The sequence below is a fragment of the Manacus candei genome, unplaced genomic scaffold (assembly GCF_025592945.1).
Source record: "Manacus candei isolate 608988 ecotype Guabito, Panama unplaced genomic scaffold, ASM2559294v1 h1tg000005l, whole genome shotgun sequence".
Lineage (NCBI taxonomy): Eukaryota > Metazoa > Chordata > Aves > Passeriformes > Pipridae > Manacus > Manacus candei.
Window position 1 is genome coordinate 15865645 of NW_026138053.1, and position 17418 is coordinate 15883062.

The 17418-nt window shown below is 38.3% G+C and overlaps 1 protein-coding gene across 6 annotated transcripts in view; it reads right to left on the minus strand.

Moving 5' to 3' along the window:
- The window catches only part of PLPPR5 (phospholipid phosphatase related 5), a 161331-nt gene that overhangs the window by 77275 nt on the left and 66638 nt on the right, over nt 1–17418 (minus strand). For all 6 annotated transcript variants that reach the window (XR_007907156.1, XR_007907153.1, XM_051803673.1 and 3 more), the window contains one exon: nt 1157–1289. Coding sequence is in view for 4 of the 6 variants with exons in the window: in XM_051803673.1 (XP_051659633.1) it covers nt 1157–1289 (133 nt within the window). In the remaining 2 variants the exon portion in view is untranslated. The remainder of the gene's footprint in view (nt 1–1156; nt 1290–17418) is intronic.

The window sequence follows — 17418 nt, forward strand, 5'->3', positions numbered from 1 at the left end:
GACTCTGGTGAGCAGCAGACTGTGCCTAGCCAAGTCGCTTCACAGAAGGGCCCTTTCAGCAAGTCCCGAGGGTGTGCATTGCCCACATGTAGGTGGACACATCAGTTTGTGTGAGCACAATGGGTAGCGATGCCTCATCTGGTAGAACAGCACAGAGCCTTTTGTTCATCCCTGCCCTTCCTCACAATTTTTCTCTTTGCTACTGCGAAAAAAGGAGGGCCCACCTAGTAGGAAGGAAACTCAGGCACTGATTATACCCAAAGCAACCGGAGTGGGAGGAGCGCCTTACCATCACTCCCCACCTCCTTCAGACCTATGCACGACAGTGTCATCTCTAATGACTTTTTGCACTCAGTGTGACAGCAGCAATCGCCCTCTCAGAAGGCAGGCACGGCTGTTACACAAACACTGCAAATACAGACACAGCTGCACATGCCTTCCCTCCCCCTGTGACTGGGGCACGCAGCAGGATTAGCTGCCCCAAGGCTTCATTCCTCCAGCTGTTTCTCTTAGATACAACCACGAGAGAGAGAGAAGCAAACAATGGAACTGAGCCCTGCTATGGCATCCCTGCACGCATTAAGAAGCAGCATCTGGGAATATTTAACACACATTTTGAGTGGTGAGACTTCTCCTTCCAAACACGTTTAGAGCAAACTAAGTAGAAAAGATGACTCCTCATATCTACGGAAGTCAATGGGAGAGTTTCAGCCCAAATCAGTGTAGCATGGATTTACTACAGTTTTCTACTAGAGACTATAACACAATATCCAGACTAAGAAAGCACCTAAATTTGCTTGGTTTCAAATACACAATTGTATCCCAATGTCAACTTTGGCATGTGTGTGTGTACTGTCATCCACAGATATGGCACAAGGATATCTCCTTTCTTCATTTCACCCCACTCCAGGCCTGTTGATTATTTCCCCCCACCTTGTGATCTCATTTTTTTCTAGTTTTACAGCTGTTTCTGCAACTATTTTTTAATCCAAACATCCAAGAAGCTTCATTTGCTACCTAAAAGGAACACTGAACCTGAATTAAGACTACACACAAAATGTTGTACGGTTATCTGAGTATTTTCCCCAGGTCAAAATTAAGACATAATTGATCACTCTCACCATTCAGATAATGAAAGCAGTAATTTTGCTCATACCAAGGAATCTGATGGTCCTGCGCACCAGTGGATTTATATAACAACAGTCTCCAGTTAATATTGTTTTTTCTTGGTTTTCAAAATCCTTTGTAGCTAACTGTAGACAAAAGACTGCAGTTTCTCCAACGATAATCTTAGGGAAGGAGAAAAAAGGGGAGAGAAACGGTACATCAGATTACAGCAAGTAAAATACACTAATATTACAGAGACAGCCATCTCATCTTAAAGAAACAAGACCAAATCAGCACAAAAGACAACATAAGTAAATCAAGTTCTGTACATTAATCTTCTTATGAGGGAAGTATGTCTTATGGCTTGATTTACTTTATTTGCCTTAAAAGAGAATAAATTACTACAACCAGGATTTGGAGTCGACATAACATAACCTAGTTTTCAGGATGAGGGGAAAGAGAAAGAAAGAAATCTATTAGTTCAAGAACAACAGATCACATAATGCAGAAGATTTGCACCACAGTAAAGGCCTAATCCTGAAAGACACTGAACATTTCAGTTTTCACACAGCTTTCACTGGCACTCAGCACTTCACAGGGTTGAGCTTTAAATTTTGCACCACAGCAGGTGAAAATTAAAAAAAAGAAAAAAAATCTTAACAGAACTCCTTTTCGCATCAGAAGTTTGGTTTGCCAGGAGGCACTTGACAGGGTTTGATTCTTATTTTGCCAGTTAAGTTTATCAAGTCTGGCTTCCTCATGCTTGAACAAAGTGTCACCACTGATATTTTAACACTGTTTCACATTCATTACACCAAAATGAATAAAGTTCTCGTGTCTATATATCATTTACATTATGGTTGGCAAAAAATAAACAAAAATCAAAAAATGAGAAAAATATGTATTTTAAATGTAAAATATCGCCTACACGTTGTGTATTTACCTATACAGCAAAGCATGGCCTTTAATTTATTCAAACAGTTATGACATTGAGACTTAATAGCAAAAGCCTAGCCTTAAGCAGGTACCTATCTAAACCTACTATACTGAAGTGTTATGGCACGTAGCACAGGCATAATCAAAAAGTAAAGCAGAAGGGTCAAATACTGACCACTGTATTCCAAATCTGATTCATTGTGGGAATTATAGGCAAAGCTCTTCTACTCTTCTATATGAAAAGCTGTACCTTATTGAGGTACATCACACTTTAATAAACAGGAATGAAGATCAGCAAACTGAAGTCGTAATACCACACAAATACAAGAAACAAGGCCATTAAATCTGATTCACTGCCTAGGTTTTCCTAAACCTTTCACCTAAGAGGAAAGTACAAACCTTTTAATACATCACAAAAGGTCTGAACAGTTCTACACACAGCACTGGTTACAAAAAACCCCACAACTATGGACACCGACTCACATTTACATTTTGTTTTCAGGAAGAATGCAATTAATGACCTTACTTAGCTGTGTGTAGATCTACACAGATAACCCTGGGGCTGAATTGTGACACACAGGAGAAAAGTGCTTCTTACAAATAATGTGACACAAGTAACAAAAATAACTGTGGTGGCAAGTGTGTAAAAAGCAAGATTCGGTTTGTCACCAAAACAGTCATTATCTATTACTTTAGACTGACTTCAGATCCTAGTGGAATTTTTACATCAAACAGAAATTTCAATACCTGAACTAACAAGTATCCTCTCTCTATTTTGATGCAAGCAAATTTTCAGCCTACTGAAGTAGAATTCCTTCATCTATAATTAGCAAATGATCAGTATACATGAAAAGTAACTCAACCTTGAATTCAAGGCCATCCAAATTATGACAATCCAATGAATTCTTGAAAAAAACATAAAAATAAAAAAAACAGTTTTAATATGATTCATAAAGGTGAGAACTGAAACAATATTATTTTCTGAGTCACAGTAACGCCTTTCTTTCCTCTCATCAAGGACTAGGCAACCTGAACACAGTCAGATTCTGCATTTAACCAATTCTTTTTGCCAAACTCAATAAATTTCAGTAAAATTTTCACAGATTTTGAAACTCCAGGAAAAAGCAGAATTCAGCACAAGGGAAGCATCTGTGATATACAGCGCTCAACCTTTTGCAAGAACACCAAGAGAAAGAATGCCAGCAAGCTCAACTCTCCAGCTCTGAGCACAGACTGAATCTGCTGATCTAAGAATAAAGGCCTTCTTGCATGGTAGGGAAGTTGGGGTTAACGAAAGGCAGAACTGCTCACTCACTTATAGGAAAGGATATCCTCATTTTCAGCAACCTGTCTTCATTGGCTGCATCTAGATCCTTACTGCTGCCAACAATTTTTCCTTGTTACATTTCCCATCTTTGATGGTGACCTGGATGAAGAAAACCCTCTGTTCTGAGAATAGCAGGGAGCAGTGTTTGTTCTTAGCTGAATGAAAATACTCTTAGAGTGGGCACGTATATGTAAGGGTCAGAAGGACGCAGAACCTGGTTAAAGACAAAATTTTTGCTATAGCAGGTCTAGTGCTCTACTGTCAGAAGTAATCAGAGTGGGATATGCCACTGAGCACACAAGGCATTCGTCTCTATGCTTCTGTGGCTTCATTTTGACAGAATCCTTCTAGAATTTGGCAATAAATACAGGTCCTTTATTTTTCTGTACTGGCAGCTCAGCTAAAGCTGTTCTCCTTCCTCCATCCTTCAGCACAAGCACTGCTCATCTCAATAATCAGCCTATTGATGTTTCAGAAATGGAAAGAAAATCTTTTTCAATCTCAGCAAATCCCATGAGAGATTCTGTTTCTCAGTGCAATTCTTTCTCCTTCTCTCCAGCATCACTGGCAATAATCAGCCCTACACAGTAGAGGAAAAGGAGGGTGATCTCCCCCTTGCCCTTTACAATAATTTGCATGCCTGGAATATTCCTTGAAGGAATAATTTCTGTATTCCCGCTGGCACAGGAACCACCATTACCGCTTCCACTGCATATGCAAGTTATAATCAGTCAACAAATGACATTTAATTTAACAAAATTATTTGTGTACTTTTTCTCTAAGTCTTGGGGCAAAAAGTTTTTGGAATATTCCTAAACTGACAGTGAAAGATTGCAATGGAGAATCTGAATGTTCTGACAACACAAATCTCTGGACAAAACTACACAAGTTCAGGTATAGAAATATAATTTGTAATGGAAAGAAGAGGATATTAGAAGTATCTTTTACCTTATTCTAACAGGGTCATACTACTTAAGATCACTGTACAAATTTCTAGAAGGTATATATTAAAATTCTTAGCTCACAGATATTTTAACATCTGTTAAAAGCAGAGGAGGCCATCCTTCCCTAAGGGTGAGAAAACTTTTTGACATAAAACTACAGCATGTAAAATATAAGGAAAAGAACAATTTTCAGCTGAAGACTAACAATACAAAGTGCAGGTTTTCCAGTATTCTAAAGAATATATATATAAAAAACTTACTTTTACAGTCCTTAGATAAAAACATAGGGTACATAACTGCTACAAGAAGGAGCAAGACAAGAATGATCCTTTATTATTAGGGAAGCATGTAAAAAAAAAAATTAACCCAGTAAAATTTAAGTTATAGGAGAAGTTTCGCCTTTTAACCCCTGATTAATTTATTAGTTGATTGATTTTCATTGTGGTTTTAAACTAGTGATATATTTATTGCCAACCACTTAACACCAGTTCCCTTTCCTTGCTTTCTACAAAGGATTCTTATAGCCTTTAGCACACATTCTCTACACTGATTCCTTCCTCCCAAGTAAGTCCAGGGTTTTTTCTGTATTAGTCGTTTTTCTGAATGCAGGCAAGCTGTTCCTAGTTTTAGCACTGTATGTCAATTTAGAAATCTAATTTGGCCTTCCCAAAATGATCCATCCAGTATATTCTTAACTTGGTTCTAAATTCTGAGCTGTTTTTCAACTTAAAATGTCAAACCTGACTCATTCCAAATATTAGAGCTAGAGTAGCTCTGACATTGTTGATTTTCCAGTAAACTGACTCCATAAACAAACTTCCCCCACTGTCACCTATGGTTTACAACACCCAGAACCTATACAAATAAATGACCTTAAATCTGCACTTCTGAAATACTAATGAGGTTTATTTTATGGTCTACCTTCTCATCTATATCACGTAACTGCCTACAAAACCCCAGGACTCAACTGAGAATTAAACATTCATTTGGATGACAAGATATCTGAGGGTGCATTAGTGCATTTAAACACGATAAATCCTGAAATATAAGGTTGATAATCTCTATCTGGGATTAGGAAATAAATTTCCATGTATGCAGTCATAGACTATTCTAGCTAACACCTACTTTAGGATATACAAATGTTCACGAAATATTTCACACAGGCTAGGGAACATTGTGGAATACACGATTCCCTCTCTGCCAGTTCTCAGGGTTATGCTGTAGCTACAGCAACCACCCAGAAAGATGAGTAATGCTGAAAAGCAGTTATTACATTAAAAAAGACCACTAAATATTCATCCATGTGCTAAACTTGTCAAGTTAAGAAGAACAGTTTACAATACTGTGCATTGTAATTCTGACTTCTTTTCATTCATTGTATTTCTCTTATTTAGGCATGACTTGAACCCTACTCAAGTAGGCTTCTGTGAGACCATCTTCAAGAAATAACACAGCAAGGGATTGTCCCTTTGGGGAATGAGCATCTTGGGCAGTCCACAGCTCTGCTTTCCTCTTTAGAATGAGCTTTCTCATACCTCCTTATCAGATAAGAAGGGAAGCTGGGAACTGGAGTTAAAAATCTTGGGGATTATTTATGTATCTCTAGGGAAATTGTTGTCAATTAAGTTGCATTGTCTCCCCATTCATTTTACTTATGAGCTCCCACTCGTAAGTATGGTGTAGATCTCTTCTAAAAACATGGCTTCCACATGCTTTATTATTCCTGCCCTTTCCCTTATCCTCTCAATTTTTGAGACCATGGGGTATTTCTGGCCAATTTCCTCTTCAAAGATGTCATAAATGTACCAAAGAGCATAGTGGTCTCAGAGTTTGGAAAATCTAGCAGCATAAACCTCGGCCTTCAGTGATGCTGCTCTACTCTCCACTTCAAGCTAAAAACGTTGAGTGAGGTGACAGCCCTGGCAGGAAAAGCAACAACAGTATTTCCAGCAGTAGCAATTTCAAGTTCATTATGCAGAACTTTCCCTTGAGGCCATTTTCTTTGTGTTTTGCTTGTTCTTTGCTTCTTGCTTGCTTAAACTGATAGCCAACGCTCTGGTTGATTTTCACAGAAGTACATTTTCTTTAGTGAAAAATGACCAGTAGTTTTGAGGAAAATGAAAAAACAATTCCTAGATAAATCTGTCTGCTATTGGTTAAACACAAAATATCCCCTCTGCATTCAGCATGGGGATACAGGACCACAAGCAGCTTCTGAAGGTCTAGAGAAAAGATCTGAACAGAAAATTGCTCTTTCTAGAGACAGACATTGAAAAAAATACTCGGCCTTTTTTATCCAGTAAATTTTGTTTTAAAAATATGTAGTCTTTCTGTCTTTTTTTTTTTTTTTCAGAAAAATATCAAATATCAAAATGTAAATAGATTTCCTGGTATGTATTTGGTCATAGCCACTTACCAAAAAAAAAAAAAAAATTACATATCTAATAGTGAAATATTATCTGTAGGCTATATATGGTCTAGTGTATAGTCTGTGGTGACCAGTGACAGGACCCAAGGGAGCAGCCTGAAGTTGTGTCAGGGGAGGTTTAGGTTGGATATTAGAAAAAAGGTTCTTCCCCCAGAGGGTGGTTGGGTGCTAGAACAGGCTCTCCAGGGAAGTGGTCACAGCACCAAGCCTGACAGAGTTCAAGAAGCAATTGGGCAATGCTCTCAGGCACACAGGTGTGGCTCTTGGGGATGGTCCTGTGCAGGGCTAAGGGTTGGACTCAATGGTCCTTGTGGGTCCCTTCCAACTCAGCATATTCCGTGATTTCATATGCTACTAAACAATAATGTTACTTCAGACAGGAAGTATTTTTAATACATTGTAGAGATAGTCAAGAGGTACATAATAACCAAGCATTTATAAGCAGGAAGCCAGAAGAGAACCCTATAAGCACATAATCACAGAGCCATGGACAACTTCTTCATTCACTGAAGTATCTTCATTCATTACTTAACCATATGAGAGAAGAAACTGAAATGTTTTAAGCAGAGTCTCTAAGAGCTTTGCCCCCCCTTTTTCTTTTTTTTCTTAACTGAGCAACTGATCACGTGTGCAAACAGCATCTCCTCTGGAGCATGTCTGCAGTGCCCAACAGGCAAAGTCTCTGCAGAGCAGCACCAGGGCTGGAATCACATAATGCCAGAGCAAAGTCTGGTTATGTGAAAGGATCATTTTGAGAAAGAGTTACCAGGACCCCTCTCTTCTGAGTGTAACTAAGAGAAAGGCCAGAGCACAAGTCTTGGCACATGAGAGCAGACCCTGTTGCAGCACTTGATGCTCTGTGACAGAAGCAGAGGGATGAGCAGCAGCCCCACAGGGTGCACCAGCCCTGCCAGGCTCCGCCTCGATGAGAAATTCACTCTAGTTCTAACTGCATTCAGCCCTCTTTATCCACTGTCCTTGGCATTACAGCTCCTGCTCAAGCATCCTAAACCTTTAGTATCACTGTGAGATGAAGAACATTCAGCTGCTCTGCTCTGCAGTTCTCCCACCAATTAGAAATGGCCAGGACACTGGGAAAACAAGCTCAGTAATGCCAGTGTGGCAGCCTGGGGGCCAAGTAAGTGTCTGGCAACTGGCTCTAGAACTATCTAAACTACTGGCACAGTTTCACGATACTGAGACAAACTATTCTTGGTGAACACATTGCAAGAGGTAGTAGATAACAGGCATTCGTGAGAACTCTTGCACATGCACCGAGCTTTTCTAATTTTAAAATATAACATCCAAGAGCTGGTAAAAAAATGTTAATCTAGAGGAAATCTCTACATGTAAAAAAACCCCTAGTAAATAGCAAGGGGAAGAGAGAAAAATTAATTCAAAACTGTTCTAAAAGAATCGATTCACATTTCAAACTGTAAAGCTACTTTAGGCTCCAATACTCCACATAAGATTCTTACAGCAGGAAATTCATACAGTTTTTAAGTTGTTCTCATTTTCTCTTTACAAAAAGCAAGGATGACATTATCCAGTTTCCAAGCTCCACACTTTACAAATACACCTCGTTAGGAAGAGGAGCTGTAATATGACCAGAGATCAACTAATTTTAGTCTTCTGATCTCTGACTGATACTTTAAAAAGGTGGTTGTTAAATATAATTATTTCATTAGGGAGTTTGAAGAAGAATTTTACATTAAATTTCTCTTTTTTTCAAGCACTTAACTTCAACCTTTAAAATACTACGACACTTGTGAAGGAAAAACAAAATGTTCGAAGCCCCGTGATTTATCTTCCCTATTAGAAGATGAATTTCATAAATGTTCAGCTATGCACTCAACTGTATCAAGGAAGTCTTCTACTGGACTTCAAGTGACACATCTGAGAAAGGTTGTGGTTGGTTCCTTATGACCTGGCCTTGGTAAACTCCTTTCTTTCTTGACTGCCCAAGAAAATGCCAGAGAGTACTTTGTTCTCTCTGTTGAGGGAGATTGGTTTCTTAATCTGTCTGTGCATATTGAAAACATTATTCCTTGACAAACACTATACCAATGCTTATACCACCCATTCCAATGATCATTTCCAACAGCAACGTTATGCTGTATTTTAAACCTTAGGTGATCTACGCAACTGCACTTTTCTACCCAGGACGAACATTCAATTGCAAAATTCAACATAAACGGTCTTTCATCCCTGTTTGAATAAAAACTGATCACATAAAAGGCATCTCTTAAAGATTCTAGTCACAAAGTAGTGGTTTTACAGTCAGCATATGACTGTAGCCAACTGTTCTCAGAGGCTCAGAGGAAGGAGAATGTCTGAATTTCCTCCTTTTCACACTGTCTTACTTCTATCTCACTTCTACTCAAGGTCAGCCACATTTTGTAGATACATTATTCCTGAGATCAGTTCAAGGAAAGCCACTTTCACTGAATTGCCATTGTCATCAAAAAACCTGAAACTGAAGGACCAAATACTACAACAGTACAAGCACCCTGTGTTTTAAAAAAGCTATGAGAAAAACAGGCTGTACATAAGATTAATACCTGTAAGATTCCACAAAAATTGTTTTCTGGATTTTTGTGGCAAAATTTGTGTATCTGCAAAACATACACACGTAATTGGTTTTTTACTTATGCTTGTTATTATCAATTACTATTTGATTCCTAATGATAAATTTAAGCAGACAGCTCAGTAAAATAACTACATTTTTTACTAAAAATTATTTTCACAATAAAATAGTTGTCTTTGAAATCACATACCTAGCTCCACTGCTACTATAATGGCCTCTGTATAAGCATCTCTTCCTTTACAGTTATTTTAGGCTACAGTATAATTGCCAACACATCAAATGCATTAAGGTCATTAACTTCTTCCAGTTGAAATCAAAGGTAATCCCACAAATTTCAACAGGAGCTGGATTTGATGTGAAAACCTACAGCACTCTAGATTAACAGCAATACTTAATCCAAAGTCAAGACATGGATCTTAGCTATGAATGCTATCCCAAGAAAACAATAAAACAAAACTAGGAAGACAAGCCAATTTTACAGGAGAGTAATACCAAATATTTGGGAAGAAGGTTGAACAGGTCGGATAAATCAGGAAAAAAAAAGTCCAAAAATGTAATGCCCACTCCTGAATGTATTACCTTAAAGTCATTCTTCTTATATAATACTTTAGGTCTTCGCACTGTAAGCATTATTCCAAAGGATCCAGGTGCCATTAAAAATGGGTTTAAAACATTTAAAAAGCCAATACACAGAAGCATTTGATCCAAAACTATTACTTACTCTGAGTTGTCTCTCATCAGGGTTACTTGTGTGCAATATGTCCATACAGCATAAAACCAACAGTAAAACTACTCAGTAACAAACCCTGACAGTATAAATACACTCTTCTAGTGCCTCTGAAAGCCAGCAAACAAGTGACCAAATAAAAGCTTTCAAAGAAAAGTACTGACGGCAACTTATACTGACACTTGAGTAACACAAAGAGAACTACCCTACAAAAATTAACTTCTGAAGTTTCACTGACTTCAGGCAGACTCACAAAGTTATTCCCATAACAGTCATTAGAGATGCTGGTCAGTGAGAAAGGATCCAAAGAAAAAACAGATCAGAAGTCCCTCTTCTAGACTCACCTCAAACAACTAGTAAGCCCAGATATGAAACAATGTGTGACCATTCCCCTGCATCTCCTTTCTCAGACCTGAAAGCTGTAATTTCAGTGTGCAGTTATTTCTACTTGAGAATGTTATTATAATAAATTAAGATTCTGAAGTGATGTTTATTAGAAACAGAATCTTAATGAAGTCATCAAAGTGGAGGCAGAGGCCTCTTTATGAGCACCAGAGGCTTTAATAATTACTTACCACTGCTCTTAACAATGCAATGGGAGTGCATTGTTAGCCAGCTAGCTTTTTCACACAACACTGCATAGCAGTAGTATAGCCCATTTGTCTTTATTTGATACACATATATGTAGAAAGACCTTTTCAGTAATGATACTGTATGTCCTACAGACCAAATATGGGGCATTTTCTTCATAGTTTTCTGCAAATATGATTTGCACCACACTTTTGTCACTCTTTCAATTCTGCTACACAATGTCTATTTTAGTGCTCCTGCTACAAATCCAGATGGCTGCAGATGTGCAGCTGGCAACACTATGTTGTCTGACCCTGTTTAGGAGTTTATACAATGCAGTGCTTGAATTAAGAGGAAGTCCCAAGTGCCCTCATTAGCACAGCAGCCAATGAACTGAAACAGGAGCAGCAAGAGTGGGAAATTTTAGCAAAAATTTCCTAGTACAGGAAATGCCTGCAAGACAGAGAGGAGATTGTATACTTTGCTGTGAAGACAGCAGAGCATAAAAACAGCCCTTTAAGGCATGCACTGGTATTCTGAAAACTAATTGCAAAGTCTACTGGCCAAAGTAAGCCCTGCTACTCTTCTTCACTATGTCACTGTATCTCCTTCCACTTATAAAGTAGTGCAAAATGCTTTACCTTAACAAGGATCACCTCCTTTGCATAGATCTGTAAAATATTAGTAAACATGTTGCTGCTTTATCAAAAATCTTGGAAAAAAGTTCAAGTGGTGAGAGAAGTATTTTAAGGATGAATGTCTATCTGAAAATTTTTGATCTTGTGAAGCTTTGACACTGACTATCTTCAAGGCAGACTTTATAAGAGCTGGCTTTTGGTCTTCTCTCTGAAGACAATAAAGGGGTACTAGATAAAATACATATTTGTTATGTAAATGTACGAGCATGTATTTTTAAATCAATGTTGGATGCAATCTCTCATTATTCGAGCAACTTAAATTACTAGAAAAGAAATTCAAAGTATGCTGCCTTGAGAGGTGCTTGCACAGATCTGGTGATATGATAATAATTTAAGCATTCTGATGTAATTAACTAATTCTTTCAGGCATTACTTTTTTGCCATCAGCATTCAAAGTTAAAGGTACACATAAACTAAACTATGGATACAAGTCAACCAGGTAAATATGACTATTTTTCTGGCAGCACGTGCACACACTTGCATATGTAAATAAGTTTATTTTTTTAAAGAAATAGTCTCCACTTTATGATTTCCTTCTAATTCTAACCACACAGCAATCACAGTCAATTCATAAGCAAAAGAAATACCAAGTAAAACTGCAATATTAACTATGAAAATAAATGTGGTTCCATAAAAAGATTCTAGTAGCACCACACACTCACATATAGTATTCCACCTCAGGAAAGCCTTGAGATTTCAAGTAGCACGGAAGCGTGCAATTAAACTCCATCAATACCAAGATAATTAATTAACAATGAGTATGTATCTAGCTCCTGTATAATTCTTTTCATGCACAAATCTTCTAATGCTTTACAGAGAAGCCTAATTTCACAACTACCACTCGACAGCTAGGCAGTAAAGGCTAGACGTCCCTCCTGCTTGAGTGGTCAGATCCCCTTATCAAGGCAAAGCCTGATAGAGCTCACAACGCAGCTCTGTACATTCATTCTGCCAGCTGCAGACGTCCCCAAAACACTCACATGCCCCAAGGTCAGTCTGCCTACAAACCTCATCTGCCTTTGCTAAATGCTCTGGAAAGAGTCCCCGTGACTGACTGAAGTGCTGACTTCAGTCAAGCGTGAGCACTTGGCAAAGGGGACCATCCCAACAGCCGGACTGTCCTCACACCATCACACTGAATGTGCTTGTGGACTACAGTATAATGCAGCATAAGCTCCCTTTTGCTCCCTCGGGCCTCTTGGATGCTCAGACTCATGTCTGTGCAGTTTGAATGCATGATGGCAGCAGCCTCAAGCCTGGTCTCATGGCAAAACCCTGATACACCCCAAGAGGTCCAAGGACACTCCTCGCAGGAACAGGAGAGGCAGAAATTGAACAGTGAAAAGGCTCTGGACATCAAGCTCAATCTATGTTAAGTATGATCAAAGTACTATTAAGTATGTGCTGAAGCTCAGGCACATCCACACATGGGTCTGCATAGAGATGAATTTATGCACAGACTTGCACCTGGGGAGGTCAGACATCAGCAGGAGCTGTTTGACCATATGAGGTCCCCACTTGTCAGCAGAGCCCCGTCACGGACAGGCTGTGCACCCACTGTGCAAAATACTAAAAAGTAACATATATTGGTCTAACTCTTAATTAAAGCAGGTCAAGCTCAAATATTTCACCTCATGCTCCCCACAGGCTGCAAGTTGCATGTCATTGGTTACTGCAGCTCAGCTGACCCATGACTAAGAAATCTTTAAGCAGAATTAATTCAGTCATGTCTGAGCCCTAAATTGCTACAGACAGGTCACAGAAATCCTTATTACTAACCAAAATAACAAGACTAGGAAGCTGAGTTCCACTTACTGATTCTAATATTTAATAATTGATCTATAATGAGGTAAACTACACATTGATCAAAGAAATCCTCATACTATTGTTCAGAATTTGACTGATTAAAAAACCAAAATTTATGACTGATCCTTTTTAGAGACAGCATGACCCTACCAACCTAAAACAACAGGTGTTTCAAAATGCTACATAGAGAAAGAAAAAATAAAATGAGAATAGCAGAATACTGTTGAGCTGAAATGCTCTTCACAGCTGCTTTTTCCCTTAATTATTATTTAGAAAACTAAAAACTCTGAATGCCTTCATACATTCTCTTTAACCCTACATGGCTGAGAAGGAAGAAGTAATACCAGTAGAAAAGGAAAAATACTATTTGTAGAGAAAAAAGCCCTTAAAACATAGCTATACTGCATTTATGTAATTGGCTGTACATCAAGAAGTATATAGGTTTAATTAAATTCTCATTTAATATACAAAGTATAATAATTTAGACAGAGGATAACTATGATACAATTATACAATACACACAGAATTACAGGTAACTGTATGTTGTCCAGAACGATAAGCAGAAGTGGAATCTACAACCTACTGAGTTTTCATCCAGTATAACCAGAAGGGTTTTTATGGTGCCTCATACCCCAGGAAATGGCAGCCAGAATTAAGAATCAATTTTGAAGCTGAACAATTTGTTACATTAATAGTGGATTTTAAAAAGCCTTAATATATACAATAATTTTTCTATTGCTTATTTCTTAGTGCTTTACATTTAAAATTAATATATTCTGACCCACAGGTAAACAGAAGTTATCTTAGTAAAGCCAGGTTGCCCATCAGAGGTAGCAAGTGTTAGAACCTTTGCTTTCCTAGTCATTCTTTGAACACCTTGTCAGTACTATATGTGAATACAAAGGACTATGTTTTCAACAGATAATTCTTATTAAAATAGCATGTCACATGTACATGCTTTTTGAGTGCCAGAGATATGGTATATCCACTTTAGCTGGACTTTTTATTTGCAATCTATGAGGTTACCACAACTCCTCTAAATAAAAACCATTCATGATGAAAGTTGGGCCGTCATGCACTTCTATGAGATGCTGCAAGAGCATATAAAGCTTTTTAAACATTACACTGCTTTTAAGGCTGAAAAAACAGATAAAGCTACTTACAATTCTACTTTGGCTGTCATTTATTATGTATCATATGGACACCCATCTCCTCAATCTTGCAGGATGTACAATGAGCAAGAACTGTTTAGCTGAAAAACTGATTATTACTTCAAGCCTGCTATTTTAGATTACAAACAACGCATACAAATTCCTTCATCGGACAGGATTAGTTGGATTATAAATTTCTCACTTAAACGTAAGTACATCCTTTGTAGGACAAACAGGCATTCAGCTGTTGCAAACAGAACCCTGTCTGCCTTGTTCACATCTGCTTGCCACTTTACTTCCAGGGAGCCCATCAAAGGATGAAGCATATGGCCTCAATCTTGTTAGTGTTTGTAAATCGCATGCATACTAAGCACAGCAGAAATACACTCAATTGGAAGTACAAACATAACTTCTGCAGGCGCTGCTCACGCAACCCATCACACCACAAGAAGAAGATGGACAGATAAAGAAAATTCCTAAGAAAATACACAATGGTTCTGAGTTTTTAATTGTTTCTCCTGGTTACAGCTCTGTTGGATTAGTGGTTTTATGCTGAGATAAAACCAGCATCAGATTATCAAATCACGCATTTGTCTTACGATGTGTCCCAACAGGCCAATACCAACATCTGGTACACAAAGTTACTGCAGACCTTAATAGTGCAATTTATTTTTTTATTCTTAAGTAAAGTTGCAAAGCAATTATCCATTCACAAAGGAAGAGCATGACATAAATTGTCCGTTGTTTTAAACATCTCCTGCGTTCCCCCACTCCAGAAAAGGGCAATTTCCCCTTTCAAAAAAGTGTTTTTCTCAAGTCCCTAGCATTTGCAAATTAAAAAAAAAAAAAAAGAAAAAGCTGCTAGTTTTATGTATCTTCCCCACAACCACCTGAGAACAGAAGAAAACTATCAAGGAAAGTAGTTGCAGCTGTGCATACAGGTTGAAACAGAAGTATGATGACACAGACCAGATGGGCCCTTACAAGAACAACCTGACCACAGAGCAATCAAATTATTCTGACAATTCCTTACTCATGTAAAGTTTTAACAGCTGACAAATGTATCAGCAAGAAAAAGGCACACAAAGCTAAAAAGCTTTAGCTAATCAAAGATAATAATTGCAGTATTATTGAAATAGGTTATATATCAAGAAGCTAAAGAGTGTCTCACACAAATAAAACCATTTCCATTTGACTTCAGAGGCTGCTTAGTCTACCCAATTCATATTTCTCTGGGTGTAAAACTGTAATCTTCTGTTGTATCAGCATTATCATATCAAAAGCACCAGGAGATGTTCAAATACTGCAGCTACCTAGCACAAAAAAATTCACCGTTTCCAGAAAAGAACGCTAGGATAGACTGTACACCTTGCTGGGCGATTCCTCCAACTTGCTCTAGAAGTTGTAAAGATGAAAACTTGACTACCTTGCTACATACACTTAGGATTTTTTGCCCTGTAACACAGAGCTGCTGGCAACTGCTCATCCTTGCATTATTTATCAAGCTTCCTTGATTTGTTTCTGGCAGAAATGACAAAATACTTTTAGTCTCCTTCAGGATGCACAGAGGCCACTTCTCCTTCAAGCAGCAGATCAGGAGAAAAGTCTATTCGATTCATGGAACCATAGAATGGCCTTGGTTGGAAGAGACCATTAAAGATCATCTAGTTCCTACGCCTTGCAACTAGGTTGCTCAAAGCCTGGTTGCTCATCCAACCTGGCCTTGAACAATTCCAGGGATGGGGCATTCACAGAGTCTCTGGGTAACCTGTTCCACTGTCTCACCACCCTCATAGAAAAGAATTTCTTCCTAATGCCTAATCTAAATCTACCTCCTTTCATTTAAAGCCATTCTTCCCCTATTCTATCACCACGTGCCCTTGTAAAAAGTCCCTCTTCAGCTCTTCTCGGCTCTTTATGTACTGGAAGGGGCTATAAGGTCTCCCCAGGGTCTTCTCTTCTCCAGCCTGAACAAGCCCACCTCTCTCAGCCTGTCTTCATAGCAGAGGCATTCCAGCCCTCTGATCTTCTTTGTGACCCTCCTCTGGAATCACTCTAGTAGGTCCATGTGATTCCTATGTTGGGTAGCCAAGAGCTGGATGCAGTACTCCAGATGGGAGTCTCACAAAAGTGGAATGCCCCTGTGCTTTGGTTTCTTTCCAAACTATCGAAGTGTCCATAGAAGCAAAAGCGACTTGGTATCAACCATGAAGTAGAAAAACAGTCAGCCTAAAACAGGTTGAAGAAACATTTGTGAAGATACTGGGATTTTTGTGACTAAGGTGAGGAATAAAGAAACATCTCAGGTATGAGGTAAATGTACAGATTCCTGGCACAGCAAATTCACAGAGAACATTTTCAGAAATATTTTTTTTTCGGAACTTTAATTCTAGATTGTGCTTTTCCTTGAGTTATAACAAACAGGTAACAGTATTTTGATGTCCCTGAAATGGATCACAATCTAGAACCCATTTTCATGTACAGCACTAAGTTATATACTAGTAGAATAGTTTCAGTGAACTACAGGTTAACTAAAAGCTTCTCCGTCAAGAGCATTTTGAGAACTCAGCCTGATAAAATCTGATTAGTCCCTCATGCCACAGCACACAGAATCACAGATATGAGAAGGAAAATAGAGACCAAGAGGTTCAGAAAGAAAGACTGAGAAGGGAGCATGCCCAATCACATCAGCTAGATCTATGTGCTGGAATAAAGTGGTGCATCTCCTTCAGGGCTCTGTATATTCAACTACTCTTGAGCTATGTGGACGTGGAAGTATTAAAAGATCAGCAAAGACATTGAAGAAGAAAGGAGACTTATGAAGTCTTTGCTGATCCTTCAAAAAGCAGCTTCTCTTTTTCAATTTTCACAGAATGATCCTGTTTTTCTTAAGCATCAGGGTACAATAAATTTGATACAAAACCAGTGAAATTGCATCTCACTTTACAGTCTTTTTTTGCCAGGATTCAAAATTTCTTCCTCAAAAGAATGGAAAAAGTTACTAATTAAAGCTAAGCTGAAGGCAGAATGCCTGATTTTTGGCACATCCCAAACAAGGAAAGGATGTAAATCTAAAGATTCCTCCAGTCTACTAAAAAGAAAGAGAATACAATAGTTAACATCTAAATGGCAGATAT